General features: G+C 64.5%; 2 protein-coding genes across 12 annotated transcripts; both read left to right on the top strand.

The window, feature by feature from the left end:
• The first annotated feature begins 331 nt into the window (after positions 1 to 331).
• Positions 332 to 11,238, top strand: CC2D1A (coiled-coil and C2 domain containing 1A). 3 transcript variants are annotated; one of them, XM_074930129.1, is made up of 29 exons: positions 332 to 384; positions 917 to 994; positions 1,541 to 1,676; positions 1,848 to 1,957; positions 2,099 to 2,164; positions 2,667 to 2,804; positions 3,729 to 4,169; positions 4,369 to 4,441; positions 4,589 to 4,681; positions 5,542 to 5,672; positions 5,777 to 5,849; positions 5,986 to 6,113; positions 6,274 to 6,418; positions 6,542 to 6,714; positions 6,791 to 6,913; positions 7,313 to 7,371; positions 7,488 to 7,604; positions 7,714 to 7,787; positions 8,092 to 8,150; positions 8,225 to 8,276; positions 8,392 to 8,491; positions 8,566 to 8,656; positions 8,758 to 8,889; positions 9,002 to 9,057; positions 9,743 to 9,797; positions 10,244 to 10,370; positions 10,450 to 10,526; positions 10,673 to 10,720; positions 10,804 to 11,238. In XM_074930129.1, the coding sequence occupies exons 2-29, from the start codon at positions 941 to 943 to the stop codon at positions 10,822 to 10,824; spliced, it is 2,952 nt and encodes a 983-aa protein (XP_074786230.1). In that variant the 5' UTR covers positions 332 to 384; positions 917 to 940; the 3' UTR covers positions 10,825 to 11,238. The 3 variants fall into 3 exon arrangements, with proteins under 3 accessions (XP_074786230.1, XP_074786229.1, XP_074786231.1); XM_074930128.1 differs by having other exon boundaries at positions 6,238 to 6,418; XM_074930130.1 differs by lacking the exons at positions 9,743 to 9,797; positions 10,244 to 10,370; positions 10,450 to 10,526; positions 10,673 to 10,720; positions 10,804 to 11,238 and adding an exon at positions 9,256 to 9,527 and having other exon boundaries at positions 6,238 to 6,418.
• A 508-nt stretch (positions 11,239 to 11,746) lies between these two features.
• DCAF15 (DDB1 and CUL4 associated factor 15) lies at positions 11,747 to 18,637 on the top strand. 9 transcript variants are annotated; one of them, XM_074929937.1, is made up of 13 exons: positions 11,747 to 11,902; positions 12,184 to 12,245; positions 12,877 to 13,012; positions 13,128 to 13,234; positions 13,992 to 14,143; positions 14,223 to 14,387; positions 14,849 to 15,406; positions 15,504 to 15,595; positions 15,698 to 15,826; positions 15,900 to 15,985; positions 16,067 to 16,171; positions 17,541 to 17,656; positions 18,415 to 18,637. In XM_074929937.1, exons 1-13 carry the CDS (start codon positions 11,765 to 11,767, stop codon positions 18,468 to 18,470), a joined length of 1,902 nt encoding a protein of 633 aa, XP_074786038.1. In that variant the 5' UTR covers positions 11,747 to 11,764; the 3' UTR covers positions 18,471 to 18,637. The 9 variants fall into 9 exon arrangements, with proteins under 9 accessions (XP_074786038.1, XP_074786039.1, XP_074786036.1 ...); XM_074929938.1 differs by having other exon boundaries at positions 12,148 to 12,245; positions 12,931 to 13,012; XM_074929935.1 differs by having other exon boundaries at positions 12,148 to 12,245; positions 13,992 to 14,131.
• Positions 18,638 to 20,447: the final 1,810 nt, after the last annotated feature.

Here is a 20,447-nt window from a genome sequence, read left to right as displayed (position 1 = left end):
AGGGCTGAACCTGCCCCTGTGCGCCGCCGGAGCCGGCAGCCGTTCGCCTCCCAGAGCCAGGCCCTGCCGCCCCCTCCGAGCTGTGGCTGCTGCTAGAGAAAAAAAAAAACTCTAGTTCTGAGGCGAAAAACATGGGATTTCACCCATTTCCCCCCCCCAAGCCGCACCGGGCCTCCAGGGGAGGCGCCATCTTCCCCCCTCACCTCACCTCACGCTTTTCCCGCCTTTTCCGCGGCTCCCCGTGCGCATGCGCAGCGCGGGCCCCGCCGGGACTTGTAGTCTCCCCGCGCCGCCGTCAAGCGAAACGCTGCCACGACGGCGGCGTTTACGACAGCGGCGCCGTAAAGCGTGGCGAGTTGTTGACAGCGGCGGGCGGAGTAGGAAGTGAGTGACCGGCGCTGGGACCGGGAGACTGAAGGGTCGGGGGACACGGAGGGGAGCGCGGAGCTGGGAGGGTTTGGGGTCATTTCTGAGGGGGCTCGGGATGAGTGTTGAGAGGGCTGGGGCCTTGGGGGGGGGGGGAAAAACGGGGCCTTGGGGGGGAAAACGGGGCCTTGGGAGAGGCTGTGGAGGGAAGGGACATTATGGGGGGCTGTGGGGGGCAGTGGGACCTTCTGGGGGGACTGTGGGGAGTGGGGGAGAAGGTAGGGAAAGGGCTTGGGGGGTAGGGGGTGAATCCTCTGATGGCAAGAGGAAGAGTCAGGGCTTAAGGGGGAGCGTGGCAGCGTCCTGCGGTGCTTGGGGGGGGACTCTGGCGAGGGAGGGGGCTGCCAAGAAATCTGGAAAATGTGAGCAGGGGGCTCGGCGAGGGTCGCGGAAGGGTGAGGTCGAAGGGCAGGGGGAGGGGGCTCTATCTGGGCTCTCTGGAGGGTGCTGGGACCCCGCACCCTGACGGGGCACTCTTCCCCCTCCCCAGCTCGGCCCAGCGGGGGACAGAGACATGAGCAAAGCCCGGAGGCCACCGCCGGGCCGCGGCGCCGCCATCGCCAGGCAGGTACGGGCCCTCCCCCCTCCTCCCCGGTGCACGCCGAGCCCCCACACCCCGGGGGTGCTGGGTGTGTGTACCCCCACCCGCGTGGGAGGGACGGGGCGACGCCACGAACGGGCCTTTGGCGGCGGAGGGAAACCTGAGCCGTGGCGGGCAGGGCCGCCACCGTCAGGGCCAGGGCCGCTGGGTGCTTTCCTGCCGCACCTCCCATGCGTGGCCTTTGGTCGCACCGGACCGGGCTTTGGTTAAATGGGCACCGGCGGCGATGCCGGCTGTTCCCTTTGTGGGGCTTGAGTTGCTGAGCCTGGCGAAGCTGTGCTACCTGTAGTCTTTATTTAAGTGCTTTAATTAGTTTAATCACTTTGCTTCGCTGCCTCATGGATCGCTGTGGCAGCGTCACTGTGGGCTCAGTCCCCAACCATGGAGCGCACCGGCTTCCAGCCTCTGAAAATCTGCAGCGATTCCTTCCTTCCCTCAGCTGGATCCCAGGGGGTCCCCTCGCTCTAACGAGGTGTCGTTAGCATCGTGCCCCCCTTCCCTCCCTCCCCGCAGATGGGTTTGCTGGTGGACCTCTCTCCGGAGGGGATGGCGGGGGACGACGCCGGGGACGATGCTGCTGAGCTGGAGGCTGAGCTGCTGGCACTGGTGGGAGGCCGAGCTGCACCAGGAGAGAAGCCCAAGGGGAAAAGTGAGCGCTGCCACCCCGGGAGCTCATCGATGTCTGGGATAATTAATAACGGCGGCTCCTCTCGGGTTGTTTCTGCGCTGCCGGGCTGCGCTCCCGCGTGTGTGGGCTTAAACTGTCAAGAAACAGGTACGTGGCCCTGAAAAACCCCTCGTGCTGCTTCTGCTCCTGCAGCACCTTTGCCGATGGAGGCGATCGAGAAGATGGCGGCACTCTGCATGAGGGACCCGGACGAGGAGGAGGGGGATGACGACGAAGAGCTGGCGGACGAAGATGATCTCATGGTGAGGAGGGGCTTGAACCCTCAGGGGAGCTCTGGTCTCTGCGCCTCCATCCCTGAGGCTTCGCTCCTCAGGATCCCCTTGACCCAAAAAAGGGCTTTTCTGCCCCGGATTGTGGCTGAGGGAACTCCTGGTGCTTTGCAGGCTGAGCTGCAGGAGGTGCTGGGTGAAGGGGAGGGGAGCGCGGCCACGCCGGCGCCTCCTGCCAAGGTACGACGCGTCTTTCGGCTCCAATTCTGCTGGGCTGGTGCTGGATCCGGCCTTTTTTTAGCCTTTTGTGTCGTTTTGCTTGTTTTTCCTGATGGCAAAACGGGATTCTGTCACATGAACCTGCCTCCCTGAGAGATAAAAACTTTCCTGGGAGTCGGGGAGGAGCCGGGTTCCCTCTGCCTCATCCTTGCTAACGGGCAGCGTTGGAAAACATGAGTGTGGAGACAGGATTTAGCGAATTCCTTGGAATCTATGAGAAATGAGTCTGACAATCCCCTTTTCAGCCGGTCTCGGGCAATCCCTGTTTGCCAGCAGCTGTCGGGGCTCTCCCGCTGCTCCTTGAGCCCCTCAAATCACGGAGCAGAGCGGCCGCGCCAGCCCCGGTGGGAGCCGGAGCCACCGGTTCTGCTCCAAGCCCCCGATCCGGGCAGATCTTGGGGTCTGGCGGGGGGACCTGGCTCTGGTGGGGTCGATCCAAACGTGTGTCCTGGGGTGGCCGCAGGCGCCAGAGCCGCCACCGGAGCCCAGCGGCATCGAGTCGACGCTGACGGAGCGGGCAGGGATGTACCGGGCGGCCATTGCCAGCGCCCGGCAGGCCGGGGACGGCTCCAGGCTGCGGCGCTACGAGAGGGGCCTCAAGGTGAGTCTCAATCGCGGGTGGGGGCTCGGGGGCCTTCGTTTGCCTTGAATCTTTAATTAAATTAATCCCTTTGATCTCCAATTCCCCGCTGGCGCTTCCGAGCTCAGGGGTTTCACACTTGGGGCTGAGCTCTGGCCTCTCCCCGGAGCTATGAGCCTGTCCTGGCTCCCCGTAGGAATTACTCGCAGTTCTTAGAAAATCAGGTCGTCCTAATTTCAGCGCTTAATTGTGCGCGTTAACGTAAACGGAGGCACACGCGGGCACAGCTGCCTGTGATGTAATTATCTCTGAGACCACGGCAAGCGCAGCGGGCCCTGGCTGAGCATCTTGCCCTGCTGCAGTGCTGGCTAAAACACAACCTCCAGATCCTGATTCCTCGTGGTTGCTTAAAACCATTCCAATAATCTTAGAATTATTACAATTTTTAAAAATTTTCAGCCCTGTTTTCCCCTCCTGGCCATTTCCCATCTTGGTTAAGCCCCCCTGCTGTGCTCAGGTCTCCCCCGCGCCCCATTTCGGAGCAGAGCGTGGCCACGTGTTGCCTCTGGGCTGTGACTCCCAAGGGGATGATGTTTTTCATGACGTTTTTCACCATTAAAAGTGTTTTTCAGAGCACACGAGGCTCCCTGAGGGCAGCGCTGCCCCGCTGGGAGCAAAGCTCCCTCTTCCCCGCGGATTTTGTCCGCTGGCGGAGTGGCGTGATGAGGGCGAGTCGACTGCGAGAGGAGGCAGCTGTGACGTGGCTTTTTGGGGGGAAAATAAGGAGATTGTAGAGTTTGGGGCTGGGTCCCCAGTCGGTGGGAAACCCCCAACCTCCAGCCCAAGTTTGGGCGCTGTTTTATTGGGTTTTCCCACTGCCCTGGCAGCCTCTGAGGTTTCTCTTCTCGCAGAGGTAGAGTTTTACCCCTGTGCCATCCCTTCCAGACGCTGGAGAACATGCTGGCCTCCGTCAAGAAGGGGAAGAAGATCGACGAGGAGGAAATCCCCCCTCCGGTGGCACTGGGGAAGGGAACGAACCCCCCACAGTCCTCCCCGGACCCCCCCCTACCCGCCGCCCGCCCCAGCTCCCCGCAGCCACCCCCGCAGCCGCCCCCCCTGGTCCCGAAGCCTCAAGTCCTGCCCGTCAGCTCTCCGGAGTCAAAACCGGCTCCTTCCTCGCTGCCTCCCCACCCAGGCAAGGGTTTGGCTCCTTCTCCCGCTCCGGAGGTGGCCGGAACCCCGGCAACGCCGCTCTCGGCTTCCGCAGGCCCGGGCAGCGCCGAGGCTCTGCTGCGGGGCCGGCAGCGGGAGTACAAGCTGGCAGCGCTGCACGCCAAGCAGCGCCAGGACCTGGAAATGGCCACCAAGTTCTACCGGGTGGCAAAGGTATGGCACGGGGTGGCCAGAGAGGCGTCGTTTCCTTCCCTGTGCCCTATTGATGCAAATCTCCCCCTTTCTGTGGCTTCCATAGTAAAACAGGGAGGGTGGGCAGGCTGGGGCCGGCTGCAGAACTCGATACAGAGACAGAGCGCAGTTCTCTCTTTTTCTCATGTTTTTTCAGAGCTTTTTTCTCATGTTCTTTCAGAGCTTTGACTCCCTGCTCGAAGCGGTGGGGAAGGGGCAGACGGTGGAGCTGAGCAGTGTGCCGCCTCCCCCCGGTAAGACCCGAACTGGTGATGGGGAGCAGCTGTACCCCCTTTTTGGAGGGACAAAACAGCCACTGTGGTGGTTCCGCTCGTCCCGGCGGATGCAGCAATTACCCAGCTCCTTGTTCGCGGGTGCCAATCGCTCCTTTCTCCCCCCAGACCAGCTGCCGAAGGAGCCGGTGTCGCTGGGCCAGCCGCAGCCTGCTGTGACGGTGCCTGTGCCGCAAACCAAACCAGCGTCTCCTGCAGCAGGTAGGAGCCCCTGTAGCCAATTTCTAACCCTGAATTGTCCCTAAGGAAAGGGACGTTCAAGGGGAACAGTGATTTTGCCAACTGAAGGAGTCTCACTAAGGCCAAATGCCGGGTGCTGCACCGGCCTGAACAACCCCCAGCAGCGCTACAGGCTGGGGAGGGGTGGCTGGAGAGCTGCCGGTCAGAGAGGGACTGGGGGGGTTGATAATGAGCCAGCAGAGTGCTCAGGGGGCCAAGAAGGCCAATGGCATCCTGGCTTGTGTCAGCACTGGCGTGGCCAGCGGGGACAGGGAAGGGATCTGAGCCCTGGGCTCGGCACTGGGGAGGCCACCCCTCGATTCCTGGGTTCAGTTTTGGGCCCCTCACCCCAAAAAGGCCATTGAATGACTCGAGCGTGGCCAGAGAAGGGCAACGGAGCTGGGGCAGGGTCTGGAGCACAGGTCTGCTGGGGAGCGGCTGGGGGAACTGGGGGGGTTCAGTCTGGAGAAGAGGAGGCTGAGGGGAGACCTCCTGGCCCTCTGCAACTCCCTGCCAGGAGGGGGCAGAGAGGGGGGATGAGTCTCTGGAGCCAAGGCCCCAGCGCCAGGCCCCGCGGGAATGGCCTCAAGCTGCCCAGGGCAGGGTCAGGCTGGCTCTGAGGAAGGATTTCTGTGCAGAAGGGGCTGTTGGGCGTTGGAATGGGCTGCCCAGGGCAGGGGGGAGTCCCCATCCCTGGGGGGGTTGAAGAGTCGGGCTGAGCCAGCGCTGAGGGATCTGGGGGAGTTGGGGAGGTTCCTGGTGGCACTGGAGGAGCTTCAAGGGCTTTTCTAACCGAGATGATTCTGGGATTGAAGCTTTTTTCCTTCCTCCCGCCAAAACAGACGCCCCCGCCGCTCCCCGGGACGCGCTGGAGGCCCTGCAGCAGAGGATGGAGCGGTACAAGACGGCGGCGGCGCAGGCCAAGAGCAAGGGAGACGACCGCAAGGCCCGGATGCACGAGCGCATCGTTAAGGTGCCTCCTCTGACCCCCCCCCGCCGTGTCTCTGACCTCCCCGTGATGCTGCCGTCCCCACCCCCTGCCCCGTGGCCGTGCTCAGCCTCCGCTTTCCCTTCCAGCAATACCAAGATGCCATCCGGGCGCACAAAGCGGGGAAGACAGTGGATTTCTCAGAGCTGCCCGTTCCCCCAGGTATTTACCCCCGTCCCTTTTGCAGCCAGTTCTTCTCGGGGCTGTTCCCTGAAACCAGCGTGGTGCTGGGGGGAAGGTTTGGGCCCAGTGGAGCCTCCGGTACCAGCCAGCTGGGCCCCTCTGCCCCCCCCGCCAGGCTTCCAGCCCATCCAGGGCACGGAGACGCCGTCCGGGGAGCAGAGCATCGCCGGGGTGCTGGAAGCAGCCATGAAACTGGCCGGCCAGGACGTCCCCGAGGAGGAGGATGGTGCTGAGGAAGCAAAGGTCGGGGGTTTTGGGGCTCAGGACCCCCAGTCCAACCCAAAGCAGGGAGTGGGGAGGGGCCTCAAGGGTTCACCCAGTCCCTCATGCCGGAGGGGTGGATGTTTCTCTGTTTTTCCTACCACAGCCCCCCCCGACGCAGTCCCCTCTGTCCCCGGCACAGCCCGCTGCCCGCCCTGCCCCGGCAAGAGCTGCCACCGCCACCCCCCAGCCCAAGCAGCCCCCGCCGCCCCCCCGAGCCCCCTCCACGGGCACCCCAAACTCCACCGGAGCGACCAAACCAGCGGCCCCCAAACCCACCGCAAAAGGTACCGGCCTCACCTCACCGAGTCTGACCACGCTGGGGGGCGAGAGGATTGGGGTGCAGCCACCCCCGGGCCCCGGCAGCCCCGCTGTGGGACGCTCAGCCCCCCCTCTCCCCCCTTCCCCAGCCCAGCAGCAGCTGGTGTTTCTGGAGGGCAGGAAGAAGCAGCTGATGCAGGCTGCCCTCCGCGCCAAGCAGAAGAACGATATCGAGGGGGCGAAGCTCTTCCTGCGCCAGGCCAAAGGGCTGGACCCGCTGATCGAGGCCTCGCAGGGCGGCCTGCCCGTCGACATCACCAAGGTGCGGCGGGTTTGGGTTTGCGCACGGGGCTGGCGGCTCCTCCGCTCCCACCTCTGATCCTTTCCCTCCGCTCCAGGTCCCTGAAGCCCCCGTGAACAAGGAGGATTTCATGCTTGTGCAGCGCCGGGGTGTCCACATCTCCCCCGAGGCGGCCGGCCAGTACCTGGAGCTGATGAAACTGATTCGGCAGCAGCACGAGGTAGCGCGGCCCAGGGGGCGGCCGGGAAACAGGGAGAGGTTGAGAACGTGGCTGGGGGGGCTGCGTGGAGCAGGGGAGACCGGGGCGGGGGGTCTTCCTCGCTCGGGGTGTGGAAGGAAGAGAGAGCGAGGAGGGAGGAAGCGAGCTGCTTCCCTCCCCAAGGATGGAGTGAGGAGCTGCAGTGTTAAATCTTGGCATAAATCTGGGCTGAGTTTGGGCTGGAGTTTTTTGTTGGGGAAGAAAAACTCCTGGCTGGAGCAGGACACGTGGGGAGGGGGCAAACGCCTCAGGGCTGTGAAACAGGCACTGACGTGGCCAGGGAGCACCGGGTCGGGTGGGGCCGTCACTGGGGCCACCGCAGGATGCAGAAGCCTTCCTTTTCTCTCATCTTCCTCCCAGATGTGCGTGAATTACTCCAAGCAGTTCACTCACCTGGGCAACATCGTGGAGACGACCAAGTGAGTCCCCCGGGCGGAGCACGGGGGGGGGGGGCACGGGAGGCACCTTCCCCACCCCGCGAGCACGGGGGTGCCGAGGAAGAGGAGGACGTTGCCTTGAGCCGCTCGCCCCGCAGGTTTGAGAAGCTGGCGGAGGACTGCAAGCAGAACATGGAGATCCTGAAGCAGGCGCACGCCCGCGGCTTCCCGCTGCCCAAGTACCATTACGAGCAGCGAACCTTCAGCGTCATCAAGTAGGGGCTCGCTGGCCGAGCGCGGGAGTCACTGGCCCAGCAGGGGAGTCACTGGCCCAGCGGGGCCGGCTGGGTGCCGATGGGATTTTTCCACTCTCCCCGCCTGCAGGATCTTTCCGGAGCTGAACAGCAACGACATGGTGCTGTCGATAGTGAAAGGGATCAACCTCCCGGCGCCGCCAGGTAGGAGAGGTCTGGAGATCGCCCTGGTTCGGGCCACGCAGGCTCGTGAGCACCCGGTGCTGCCGCGGCGGGGAGGGGAGAGCGCAGGGGTCTGCCTGCTCCCCCTCGCTGTGCCGCCTGCCAGTTTGTCTTTTTTATTCTTCGTTGTCTGCGGTTAAAACGCCCCGTTAACGCGGCGAGGCTGTGGCCGTGGTCCTGCCGAAGCGCCCGGCGGGCTCCCAGGGGAGTGGCCTGGGCCAGCAGAGCTTGGGGCCAGCGCCGCGGCCACCTCCCTGTGGGCGCTCAGGCCGTGTCCGCGTTGCAGGTGTGGCTCCCAACGACCTGGACGCCTTCGTGCGGTTCGAATTCCCCTACCCCAACGCGGTAAGTCGGTGTCCCCGGGCCGCGCTCGCCGCGCTGCCGGCACCACCCCTCACTTCCCGCCTTCGCCTCGGCAGGAGGAAGCTCAGAAAGACAAAACCAACGTCATCAAAAACACCGATTCTCCCGGTAAATGCCCCGAGAGAGGCGGGGAGGGGGCTGGTGGCCGCAGAGCCACGCGAAGGCTGAGGCTCGTTAGCGTGATGCCGGTAATTAACGCGGCACCGGGCGTGTCCCTCGGCAGAGTTCAAGGAGCAGTTCAAGCTCTACATGAACCGAGGGCACCGCGGGCTCCGCCGCGTCCTTCAGACCAAAGGCATCAAGTTCGAAGTGGCTCATAAAGGGTGAGAACCGGAGGATTTTCGCCCTCCTCCGCCTGCCCCCAGCCCATTTTTTTTACTCCTCTGTGCGCTCTCAGGGGCCTGTTTAAGACCGACCGGGTCATCGGCACGGCCCAGCTCAAGCTGGAGGCGCTGGAGACGGTCTGTGAGGTTCGGGAGATCCTCGAGGTGAGGGGCCTTGGGCGCGTCACCCCTTCCCTCCACCGTCTCTCCCCCTCATTAATGGGGCTTCCCTCATTAACGGGGCTTCCCTCCCTCCCTCCTCCCAGCTCCTGGACGGCCGCCGGCCCACGGGGGGGAAGCTGGAAGTGCTGGTGCGGATCAGGGAGCCCCTCAGCTCCCAGCAGCTGGAGATGCGGACGGAGCGTTGGCTGGTCATCAACCCCAGCACCCTGCCCCCGGTGGGCACCGCGGTGGCCCCCCCCGTCCCCCCCTGCCCTCACGCTCCCCCTCCGTTAACGGGGGTGGTGGGGAAAACCACCTGCCCCCCCTTAAACCCGGCTTTCCCTGCAGGTCGCCGTCCCCAAACCCAAACCGGCCCTCGCTCCTGTGAAGGAAGTGAACAACAGGCGAGTTGCTGCCGGTGTCGGGGGCTTGGCCCCCCTCTTTTTTTCCGGGGGCTGTTTGGGGCTTGACTCCAGCGGTTCCCGGGATCCAAGTGGTCCCCGCGGCACCTCGGGGGAGGCAGAAAGAGGGGTTGGGGCGGCGGGGCCGGCACAGCGGGGGCCGTTCACCGTCTCCCCTCTCCATCTTTCCTTCCCTTTCAGGACAGCCATCTGCTCCGTGCTGTAGCGAGGCCGGCCCTGCCTGCAGCCTTCCTCCTCCTCCTCCTCCTCCTCTTCCTCCCCAGGGCCTGATTTTTGCCCCACAGGGTGTGGGCTGGACCTACAGCCCAGGAAAACTCTGATTTCTGAAGTCCCCAATCTGGGGTGTCCCTGATCTGGGGTTGCTGAGGGCAGTTTGGGAGCCGGGGAGCGGCACAGGGTGGGAATTAACCCCCCCTCGGGCTGCAGGAGGAGGAGGAGGAGGAGGAAGGGGCAGGCATCGCATGGAGGAGCGAGGACCAAGGTGGGAGATGGGGAGCGAGGTCTTGGGGAGCGGGGGGGCATCCCCGTTCCTCTCCCTCCCAGCCGCCCGGCCCGTGCTGGCAGATGGCGTCCTGAAAGGACGGGGCTGGGGGTACGTCGGGGGGCCTGGGGGGGGGCCACCACCCCCTCCTCATCCTCACCTGGGGCCATTCCCTCCCCGGAGCAGGACCCTGCCCAGCCTCAACCTGCTGGCCTTCGACCGGGAGAAGCTGGAGAGGAAGGTGAGCCGGGGCGGGGGGGGGCTCAGCAGGCAGGTGACAGACCCCCAAATGCCACATGTCCCCCCCAAATGCCATGTTTCCACCCCAAAACAGTGTGTGTGTGTCCCCCAAACACTGAGGGTCCCCCCTAAACACCCTGTTTCCACTTCCCCAAACACCCTGTGTCCCCTCCAAATGCCACGTGTGCCCCCAAATGTCGCATGTCCCCCCCCCAAACACCATGTTTCCACCCCCCCGAATGCCGTGTGTGTCCCCCAACATCACGTTCCCCCCAAACTCCGTATTTCCACCCCCCAAATGCTGTGTGTCCCCCCCCAGATGCTGCGTGTCCTCCCAAAGACTGTTTCCACCCCCCAAACGCCACGTGTCCCTCCCAAATGCCACATGTCCCCCCCCAAACACTGTTTCCACCCCTCAAATGCTGCCTGTCCCCCCCCTCCCCGCAGATGCTGGCCTACACGCAGGCGCAGCGGCCGATCCCCCCTGAGCTGCGGGAGCAGCACCAGGACATCACCCGGCGCAGCCAGTGCCTGCGGTCGCGCCTGCAGCACGGCGGCCCCCCCTTCCGCAAAGGTGACACCCCCTCCTCAGCAAGGATCCTCCCCCCCCCGCCCCCTGGTTCTTTATTTTACCCTTTTCCCCCTCCTTTCAGAGTACCTGGCCCAGCTGGAGCGGTACCTGCACCTCTACACCGAGACGGCGCGGCGCCTGGGCACCGAGGGCAACCGGGTGAGGCAGCCCCGCCGCCCCCCCCGCCCCCTGCTGGTCCTGCCCCCACCCCCCGCAGGATATGCAGCACCCAAGGGTGCTATTTGGGGGGGGGGGGGGTAGCCCTGCGCCCGCCCTGACACCTGTGTCCCCGCCCTCCCCGGCAGGACGCGGCCAAGGAAGCGCTGTACAAGAGGAACCTGGTGGAGAGCGAGGTGAGGGGTACCCCCCGAGGGGCTGGTTTTGGGGGACCCTCCTGCCCCGCCCCCCCCACCACCACCCTGCTTTTCTCTTCCAGATCCAAAAGCTGCGCCGATGAGCCCCCCCCGAGCTGGGACCAAGCCGGGTGCAGGCGCTTTGGGGGTGCACACGGGACACCCCCCCCCTCCCCCAGGCGCTGCTGCGACAATCACAGGGATCAGAGCTGCTACGTCCCCTCCTGCTCCCTCCCCCTGGGGACAGGGTGACACCAACCCCCCCTCCGCCCGCTCCCGGGGTCTCCGTGTCCCCCCCCAGCACTTTGTCTCCTTCCCGCGGCAGCCGGGCGGGCAGGGACCCCCTCCCCCCGTGTCATCCCCCCCCACCAAAGCGGGTCCCCGGGGTGGGGACCGACCCCCTGTCACCCCTCTAAGTGCCTGTCCCCAGGGTGCCCTTGGGGTGGGGAGGCCGGGCTGCGCAACGGGTTTATTTTGTGCTTTCACACACAAATCTATAAAGTTTTTAAGAAGAAAAAGACAGGTTTTGGTGAATCCCTCCGCCGGGGGTGGGTGGAATGTGCTGGGACCTCGTGGGGTGGGAGGCGGTGGGGACCGGGCCCCGGTGTCCCCTCCCGGGCCCCGGTGTCCCCTCCCGGGCCCCGGTGTCCCCTCCCGGGCCCCGGTGTCCCCTCCCGGGCCCGGCCGCCCATCCCCGTCGCCACAGCAACGGCTTCCGCCCAGCACCGCCCACTCCCCAGGGACCGCCCCCCCCTCCGCCTGTGCCTCTTCTCCATGGCAACCGCTCTGGCGCAGATGGGCGGCAGGCTGAACCAATCACGACGCGGGTGCTGCGCTCTGATTGGTCGTCCTGCGTCGGCGGGGTGGGTCGCGTGAAGGATTGACGGCCGCGCCGGGCTAATGGAGCGGGGGGCTCCCGCCTCGCGCCGTCGGGTCGTCCAATGAGAGGTGCGGGCAGTGGAGCGGCGGCCAATGGGCGCGCGGCGTGGGCGGGCCGTCGGCGGCGGGTCGGAGCGCTCCGGAAGCGGAGGGGGCCGGGGGAAAATGGCGCCCAGCTCGAAATCGGAGCGGGGCGGCCCGGGGGGAAAGCGGGGCCCGGCGGGGGCGGCGGGCGGGTCCTCGGCCGGGCCGGGCCCGCGGGGCCGCCGCGAGCACGTCGTGAGGCAGCTCGACCGCGTCAAGGTGAGCGGGGGGCGGCGGGGAACATGGCGGGGGGCGGCGGGGGGCCGGGGGGGAGCCCTGAGGGGAGGACGGGGCGGGCCGCGGGGGGACAGCGGGGGCCGCGGGGGGCCCCGGGGAGGTGGCGGGGGGGGGAGTGGGGAGCCCTGAGTTTAGGGGGGCGCGGGGGGGGTTTGGGGGACGCGGGGGGGGGGCGGGCAGGGGTTGGGGGTGCCGGGGGGTCCCTGACGGCGCCGCCCCCTCCCCAGCTCAGCGGGCAGCTCTCGCCGCGGCTCTTCCGCAAGCTGCCGCCGCGCGTCTGCGTCTCCCTCAAGAGCATCGTGGACGAGGACTTTCTGTGCGCGGGGTGAGGCCCGGGGGGGTCCCTCCATCCCCGCGGGAGGGTCCTTTATCTCTGCAGATTTTTCCCATTTCTGAGAGGTCCCCTCTGTCTCCGGGGGGGGTCTCTCTGTATTCAGGGCTTCCCTTCATCTCTCTGGGGGTTCTCTTCATTTCTGGGAGGGTTCCTCTATCTCTTAGGGGGTTTCTTCTAACTGTTGGAGGGTTCTCTCTCTATTCAGGGGTTCCCTTCATCTCCTGGGGGGTTCTCTTTATCTCTCTGGGGGTTTTCTCCATCTCTGGGGGGGTCTCTTTATATTTGGGGGTTCTCTCCGTCTCTGGGGGTTCCTTCTATATTCGGAGGGCTCTCACCATCTCTGTGGGGGGTTTCTGTATTTTGGGAGTCTTTTTCTATCTCTGAGAGGTTTCCTGTATCTCGGGGGGGGCCTGTATATTCGGGAGGTTTCCTCCATCTCTGCAGGGGGTTCCTCTATTTCTGGAGGCTTTTTCCATTTCAGAGAGGTTCTCTCTATCTCCGGGGACGGAGTTTCTCTATATCTGGGGAGTTCGCTCCATCTCTGGGGGTTCTCTCTCTCTCTGGGGGGGCAGTGCTGGAGCTGCTGTGTCCCCCTGACCCTCCCGTCCCCCCCCCCCCACAGGCACATCTTCCTGGGCTTCTCCAAGTGCGGCCGCTACGTCCTGTCCTACACCAGCAACAGCGGCGACGACGATTTCTCCTTCTACATCTACCACCTGTACTGGTGGGAGTTCAACGTCCACAGCAAGCTCAAGCTGGTACCGCGGCCCCCCCGTCTGCTGCACAGACACCCCCCTCCTCCCACTAGCTCCCCTGGTATTTGGGGGGGCCCCGTGGCCGCCCCCTCTCACCGCTCCCCCCCGTCTCTGGCAGGTGCGGCAGGTACGGCTCTTTCAGGACGAGGAGATTTACAGCGACTTGTACCTGACAGTCTGCGAGTGGCCCAGTGACTCCTCCAAGGTCATCGTCTTCGGCTTCAAGTGAGTGTGTGTCAGTCAGAGAGGGACTGGGGGGGTTGATAACGAGCCAGCGGTGTGCCCAGGGGGCCAAGAAGGCCAATGGCATCCTGGCTTGTGCCAGCACTGGCGTGGCCAGCAGGGACAGGGAAGGGATCTGAGCCCTGGGCTCAGCACTGGGGAGGCCGCCCCTCGATTCCTGGGTTCAGTTTTGGGCCCCTCACCCCAAAAAGGCCATTGAATGACTCGAGCGTGGCCAGAGAAGGGCAACGGAGCTGGGGCAGGGTCTGGAGCACAGGTCTGCTGGGGAGCGGCTGGGGGAACTGGGGGGGTTCAGTCTGGAGAAGAGGAGGCTGAGGGGAGACCTCCTGGCCCTCTGCAACTCCCTGCCAGGAGGGGGCAGAGAGGGGGGATGAGTCTCTGGAGCCAAGGAGCCAGCGCCAGGCCCCGAGGGAATGGCCTCAAGCTGCCCAGGGCAGGGTCAGGCTGGCTCTGAGGAAGGATTTCTGTGCAGAAGGGGCTGTTGGGCGTTGGAATGGGCTGCCCAGGGCAGGGGGGAGTCCCCGGGAGCCCTGGGGGGGTTGAAGAGTCGGGCTGAGCCAGCGCTGAGGGATCTGGGGGAGTTGGGAACGGTCAGGGTGAGGGTCATGGTGGCACTGGAGGAGCTTCAAGGGCTTTTCCAACCCGGATGATTCTGGGATTCTGTGCGTGTCCTCCCACCCCTCACCGCACATCCCCCCCCCCCACTCCACAATCCTCACCTCACCCCCCTCCCTCGCAGCACCCGCTCGGCCAACGGGCTCCTCGTCAACATGATGATGATGAGCGACGAGAACCACCGCGACATTTACATCAGCGCCGTGGCCGTGCCGCCCCCCCGCCACTGCCCCGGCTGCCGTGACATGGCGCTCGCCCACCCCGGTGAGCCGCGGGGCCGGCGCGGGCAGGGGACGGGCAGCTGCCCGCGGCTCCTCCCCCCGCCCTGAGCCGCGGCCTCTCGGGCTGCCCGCAGGCGAGCGGCACTGCCTGCGCCACGGCTTCATGCTGCACACCAAGTACCAGGTCGTCTACCCCTTCCCCACCTTCCAACCCGCCTTCCAGCTCAAGAAGGACCAGGTCGTGCTGCTCAACACCAGCTACTCCCTCGTGGCCTGCGCCGTCGCCGTCCACGCTGCAGGTACGGCCATGCTGGGACCCCCCAGGACCCCCTGCCACCCCCTGGGACCCTTCTCAGGATGCCCCAGGATCCTCTGTCACTCCCTTGGGACCCCCTCAGGACCCCCACATCACCCCCCTGGGACCCCCCCAGGGACCTCTCACGACCCATTGGGACCCCTCAGGACTCCTGGAAGCCCCCCCGGACCCACCGTCACCCCCATGGTTACCCCATCAGACTCCTGGGACCCTTCCCAGGACCCCCGTCACCCCCTGGGACCCTTCCCAGGATCCCCTGTCACCCCCCTGGGACCCTGTCACCCCCCTGGGAGCCGCCCAGGACCCCCATGTCACCCCCCTGGGACCCCCCCCCCCCGGGACTCTTGGGACCCCCTCAGAACCCCTTGTCACCCCCCTGGGACCCCTTGTCACCCCCCTGGGACACCCCCGGACCCCCTGTCACCTCCCACTCCCCTCCTGCAGGTGACACCAGCTCCTGCCAAATCCTCTACGAGCGCCGGAGTGCGCCGGGGCCGTGTCGCCGGGCAGGATGCGGCCCCCCCCCGCCCCCCCCTCCACCGCCGCCGCCGCCACCAGCACTGCGGCCGGAGGAACCGGAGGGGGGCCCTGCGGGCGTGGGGGGGCCCGGGGGTGCCCAGCCCCTGGCCGGGCGAGCGGGCGCAGGGCTCTCCCCCGCCGTGGCCAAAGCCAAAGAGTTTGTGGCCGACATCTTCCGCCGGGCCAAGGAGGCCACGGGGCCAGCGCGGGGGGGCGAGGAGGAGGAGGAGGAAGATGATGATGACGGTGGCCCCAGCTTCGAGCACTGCGACCCCCCCGTCCCCACCGCTGCCTCCCCTGGCTCGGGGCGCTGCCGCCTGCACCCCCCTTCGCCCCGCGGGGACGGCAGCCCCCCTGGCGAGGCCCCCCCGGCCCCCAGCCCCCCCTGCGCCCCCCCTGTGCCCCCCCCCGAGCCCGGCTACGTCAACTACACCAAACTGCGCTACGTGCTGGAGCCCGGCGCCCCCCCGGCGCCTGAGGAGGGTGAGCTGGGAGGACTCGGGGTGCTCCCTCACGTTTTAGGGGTGTCCCCCGTTTAACTTGTGCCCCCCCCCCCCGTTTTTCCACCCCCCTCCCGCAGAGTACGAGGATGACAAGATCTCGCTGCCCTTCGTGGTCACCGACCTGCGCGGCCGCAGCCTGAAGCCGCTGAAGGAGCGAGCGACGGCGCAGGTGGGGGTGAGGGGGGGGCAGCGGTGGAGTGACGCCCCCCCCTTATCTTTCAGCAGCACCGTGGGGGGGTTGGGTGTGACAAACGCCTCGTCCCCCCCCCAGGGGCAGTACCTGACGGTGGAGCAGCTGACGCTGGACTTCGAGTACGTCATTAACGAGGTGATTCGTAACGACGCCGCTTGGTCCCGCCAGTTCTGCTCCTTCAGCGACTACGACATCGTCATCCTCGAGGTGCGGGGGGGGGCGGTGGGGACCCCCCTGGGACCCTCCCGGGACCCCCCCAACTCACCCCTGTGTCCCCCAGGTCTGCCCCGAGACCAACCAGGTCGTCATCAACATCGGGCTGCTGCTCCTGGCCTTCCCCTCGCCCGACGAGGAGGGACAGCTTCGGTGAGGGGGGCAGGGGGCCCCCAGTGACCCCCCCCCGAGCTGTAAAAGGCCCCCCCGGAGCTGAGCCCCCTTCTCCTGCAGACCAAAGACCTACCACACCAGCCTGAAGGTCGCCTGGGACCTCAACACCGGCACCTTCGTCACCGTCAGCGTGGGTGACCTCACCGAGGTCAAGGGACAGACCAGGTGTGTGTGTGGGGGGGGGGGGAGCACAATTTGGGGGTGGAGGGGGGAATTTGGGGCCCAGGGGGGCAATTTGGGGGTTCTAAGGGGGCTGTGTGGCAGTGGAAGAGGGAATTTTTGGGCTCTAGGGGGGGCAATTTGGGGGCTTGAGGGACAATTTAGGGGTTGAGGGGGTAATTTGGGGGCCGGGGGGGGAAATTTGGCGGGTGGGGGGTCCAGTGTGGGGGCAGAGGGAACAATTTGGGAGCCAGGTGGATAATTTTGGGCAATTTTGGGAGTTGACAGAATAATTTGGGGGTCAAGGGAGCAATTTGGGGGTCTGGGGGGACAATTTGGGGTGTAATTTTGGGGACCACGGGGGGCAGTTTTGGGTGTAATTTTGGGGACCGGGGAGGACAATTTGGGGGGCTGAGGGGGCAATTTAGGGGTCTGGGGGAGAAAATTGGGTGACCAGGTGGGGAAATTTGGGGGCCAGGGGGGCAATTTGGGGGGTTGGAAGAACAGTTTGGGGACTGGGGGATAATTTGGGGGTTGAGGGGGGAATTTGGGGGTCTGGGGGGACAGTTTTGGGTGTTGAGGGGCAATTTTGGGTGCAGGGTGGGTAATTTTGGGGACCAGGATGGCAATTTGGGGGGCTGGAAGAACAACGTGGGATAACTTGGGGGTGTGGGAGGGCAATTTTGGGTGCAGGGGGGGTAATTCTGGGGGCCAGGAGGGCAGTTTGGGGGTCTGGGGGAGCAGTCTGAGGGACCGTGGGGGCAAATTGGGGTCTGAGAGAGTAATTTGGGGGGTTGGAAAAACGATTTGGGCACCACGGGATAACGTGGGGGTCGGGGGGGGCAACTTGAGAGTCTGGGGGGGCAATTTTGGGTGCAAGGTGGGTAATTTTGGGGACCGGGGGGGCAATGTAGGGGTTTGTGGGAGCAAACTGGGGGCCAAGGGGCAATTTTGGGAGTTGGCAGAACAATTTGGGGGTCTGGGGAGCAATTTGGGGGTCGGGGGGGGGGCAATTTTGGGTGTAATTTTGGGAGCTGGGGGAGGGGGGGCAACTTGGGGGGCAAATTAGGGAGTTAGAACAACAATTTGGGGGTTGAGGTGGCAATTTGGGGAGCTGGAGGGGTAATTTTGGGGGTTGAAGGGGCAGTTTTGGGTGCAGGGCAACAATTTGAGGATTGGGGGGGGGGGGGGGAGCAATTTTGAGGGCTGGGGGGTCATTTGGGGGTTGATGGGGGCCCCGGGGCAGGTGCTGGAGCAATTCCTGGCGCGGCTGTCGGCCCCCGGGACCCACCTGGGGTGTTGAAGGGGGGTGGCTCAGGGTGCTGGGGTGGACCCTGCGCCCTCTGGGACCCCCCCCCGTGCCCCCCCCCGGCAGCGGCAGCGTGTGGAGCTCCTACCGCAAGGGCTGCGTGGACACGGTGATGCGCTGGCTGGTCCCCGAGAGCAGCGGCCGCTACGTCAACAGGATGACGAACGAGGCGCTGCACAAAGGTGGGGCCCGGGGGGGAGTTTGGGGGGGGCCGTGAGGCGCTTTGGGGAGCCCCTGAGGGGCTTTGGGGGGGGCGCCTCTGAGGGGTTTTGGGCTGGTCCTGGGGGTTTGGGGAGTGTCCTGGGGGTTTTGGGGGGACCCTGAGGGGTTTATGGGGTGGTCCAGGGGCTTTTGGGGGTGTTTTGGGGTGGTCCTGGGGGGTTTATGGGGTGGTCCTGGGGGTGTTTGGGGGGGGCCCTGAGAGGTTTGGGGGGTTTATGGGGTGGTCCAGGGGATTTTGGGGGTGTTTGGGGGGGGCCTTGAGGGGTTTTGGGGTGGTCCTGGGGGGTTTATGGGGTGGTCCTGGGGGGGTTGAGGGGGGGCCCTGAGAGGTTTGGGGTGGTCCTGGGGGGTTTGGGGGGGGCCCTGAGAGGTTTGGGGTGGTCCTGAGGGGTTTATGGGGTGGTCCTGGGGCTTTTGGGGGTGTTTGGGGGGGGCCTTGAGGGGTTTTGGGGTGGTCCTGGGGGGTTTATGGGGTGGTCCAGGGGCTTTTGGGGGTGTTTGGGGGGGGCCCTGAGAGGTTTGGGGTGGTCCTGGGGGGTTTATGGGGTGGTCCAGGGGTGTTTGGGGGGGGCCCTGAGGGGTTTTTGGGGGGTGTCCTGGGGTTTTGGGGGTGTCCTGGGTGGTTTTAGGGGGGGTCTGGGTTTTTTGGGGGGGGCCTCTGAGCGGTTTTGGGGGTGTCCTGGGGGTTGGGGGGACCCTGACCCCCTCTCCCCCCCAGGCTGCTCCCTGAAGGTGCTGGCGGACAACGAGCGTTACACCTGGATCGTGCTGTAGGACGTGGGGGGGCCGCTCCCTCCCTCCCCCCCCCGCTTTTGGGGCTCTTTGGGGGTTTTTTGTTTTATTTTTTTCCTCCTTTTTCTGTTCAGTGTTTTAATCCTGGGGACACACGCACACGCACACCCACCCCCCCCCCCCCCCAATAAATATCCCCATTTACATGTTCTTGGCTCCTTCATTCACGGGGGGGGGGAGAATCTCGGGGATTTTGGGGTGAATCTCGGGGATTTTGGGATGAATCCTGGGGACGTCGGGGTCAATCCTGTGGATTTTGGGATGAATTTTGCAGATTTTGGGGTGAATCTTGGGGGCTTTTGGGGTGAATCCTGAGGATTTGCGGGTGGATCTCGGGGACTTTGGGGTGAATCCTGTGGATTTTGGGGCGAATCCTGAGGATTTGGGGGTGAAATCTGTGGATTTTTGGGATGAATCTTGCAGATTTTGGGGTGAATCCTGGGGACTTCAGGTCAATCCTGTGGATTTGGGGTGAATCCTGGGGACTTTGGGGTCAATCCTGGTAGATCTTGGGGTGAACCTTGGGGCTTTTGGGGGGGAATCCTGTGGATTTGGGGGTAGATCTTGCAGATTTTGGGGTGAATCTTGGGGGCTTTGAGGTGAATCCTGGGAATTTTGGGGTGAATCTTGGGGAATTTGGGGTCAATCCGGTGGATTTTTGGGCAAATCTTGAGGCATTTTGAGGTGAATCCTGAGGATTTTGGGGTGAATCCTTGGGACTTTAGGTCAATCCAGTAGATTTGGGGGCGCATCTTGGGGACTTTGGGGTCAATCCTGTGGATTTGGGGTGAACCCTGGGGACTTTGGGGTCAATCCTGGTAGATTTTGGGGTGAATCTTGCAGATTTTGGGGTGAATCTTGGGGGCTTTGAGGTGAATCCTGAAGATTTGGGGGTGAAATCTGTGGATTTGGGGGTGAATCTTGCAGATTTTGGGGTGAATCTTGGGGGCTTTGAGGTGAATCCTGAGGATTTTGGGGTGAATCCTGGGGACTTTAGGTCAATCCTGTGGATTTGGGGGCGCACCTTGGGGACTTCGGGGTCAATCCTGGTAGATTTTGGGGTGAACCTTGGGGCTTTTGGGGGGGAATCCTGTGGATTTGGGGGTGAATCTTGCAGATTTTGGGGTGAATCTTGGGGGCTTTGAGGTGAATCCTGGGAATTTTGGGGTGAATCTTGGGGAATTTGGGGTCAATCCGGTGGATTTTTGGGCGAATCTTGAGGCATTTTGAGGTGAATCCTGAGGATTTTGGGGTGAATCCTTGGGACTTTAGGTCAATCCAGTAGATTTGGGGGCGCATCTTGGGGACTTTGGGGTCAATCCTGTGGATTTGGGGTGAACCCTGGGGACTTTGGGGTCAATCCTGGTAGATTTTGGGGTGAACCTTGGGGCTTTTGGGGGTGAATCTTGCAGATTTTGGGGTGAATCTTGGGGGCTTTGAGGTGAATCCTGAGGATTTTGGGGTGAATCCTGGGGACTTTAGGTCAATCCTGTGGATTTGGGGGCGCACCTTGGGGACTTCGGGGTCAATCCTGGTAGATTTTGGGGTGAACCTTGGGGCTTTTGGGGGGGAATCCTGTGGATTTGGGGGTGGATCTTGCAGATTTGGGGGTGAATCTTGGGGGCTTTGGGGTAAATCCTGCACATTTTGGGGTGAATCCCGCGGGTTTTGGTGCCCCCCCCACACCCCCCCGCACGCAGGGAGGGGCCGAGGGCAAAGACCACGGCGGATTTTATTCCTTTTAAGAAAGAACCTACAAAAGGTAGAAAACAGCTTCTGCGGGGGAGGGACAACACGGGGGGGGGAAGGGGGGGGGCGGGGGGGCAGGGGAGGGGGTCCCCCATCTCCCCCCCCCCCCCTCCCCTTTCCAAAACTGGAGGTTTTTCACACGGGCTCTCCATTGCAGCCACAAACACCGACCCTCCCCCCCCCCCGGGGGGGGCCCCGGACACACGCCGG

Source organism: Athene noctua, chromosome 31 (assembly GCF_965140245.1).
Source record: "Athene noctua chromosome 31, bAthNoc1.hap1.1, whole genome shotgun sequence".
Lineage (NCBI taxonomy): Eukaryota > Metazoa > Chordata > Aves > Strigiformes > Strigidae > Athene > Athene noctua.
Note: the sequence above shows the minus strand (reverse complement) of the source record. Positions and strands in the feature narration are given on the sequence as shown.

Coding starts and splice junctions, on each gene's coding strand:
- DCAF15 (XM_074929936.1), top strand. CDS start 11,765: ATGGCGCCCAGCTCGAAATCGGAGCGGGGCGGCCCGGGGGGAAAGCGG. Junction 12,246..12,876: donor GAGGACTTTCTGTGCGCGGG/GTGAGGCCCGGG, acceptor CCCCCCCCACAG/GCACATCTTCCTGGGCTTCT. Junction 14,144..14,222: donor CCACCCCGGTGAGCCGCGGG/GCCGGCGCGGGC, acceptor GGCTGCCCGCAG/GCGAGCGGCACTGCCTGCGC.
- CC2D1A (XM_074930128.1), top strand. CDS start 941: ATGAGCAAAGCCCGGAGGCCACCGCCGGGCCGCGGCGCCGCCATCGCC. Junction 1,958..2,098: donor CGGACGAAGATGATCTCATG/GTGAGGAGGGGC, acceptor GGTGCTTTGCAG/GCTGAGCTGCAGGAGGTGCT. Junction 7,372..7,487: donor AACATCGTGGAGACGACCAA/GTGAGTCCCCCG, acceptor CTCGCCCCGCAG/GTTTGAGAAGCTGGCGGAGG.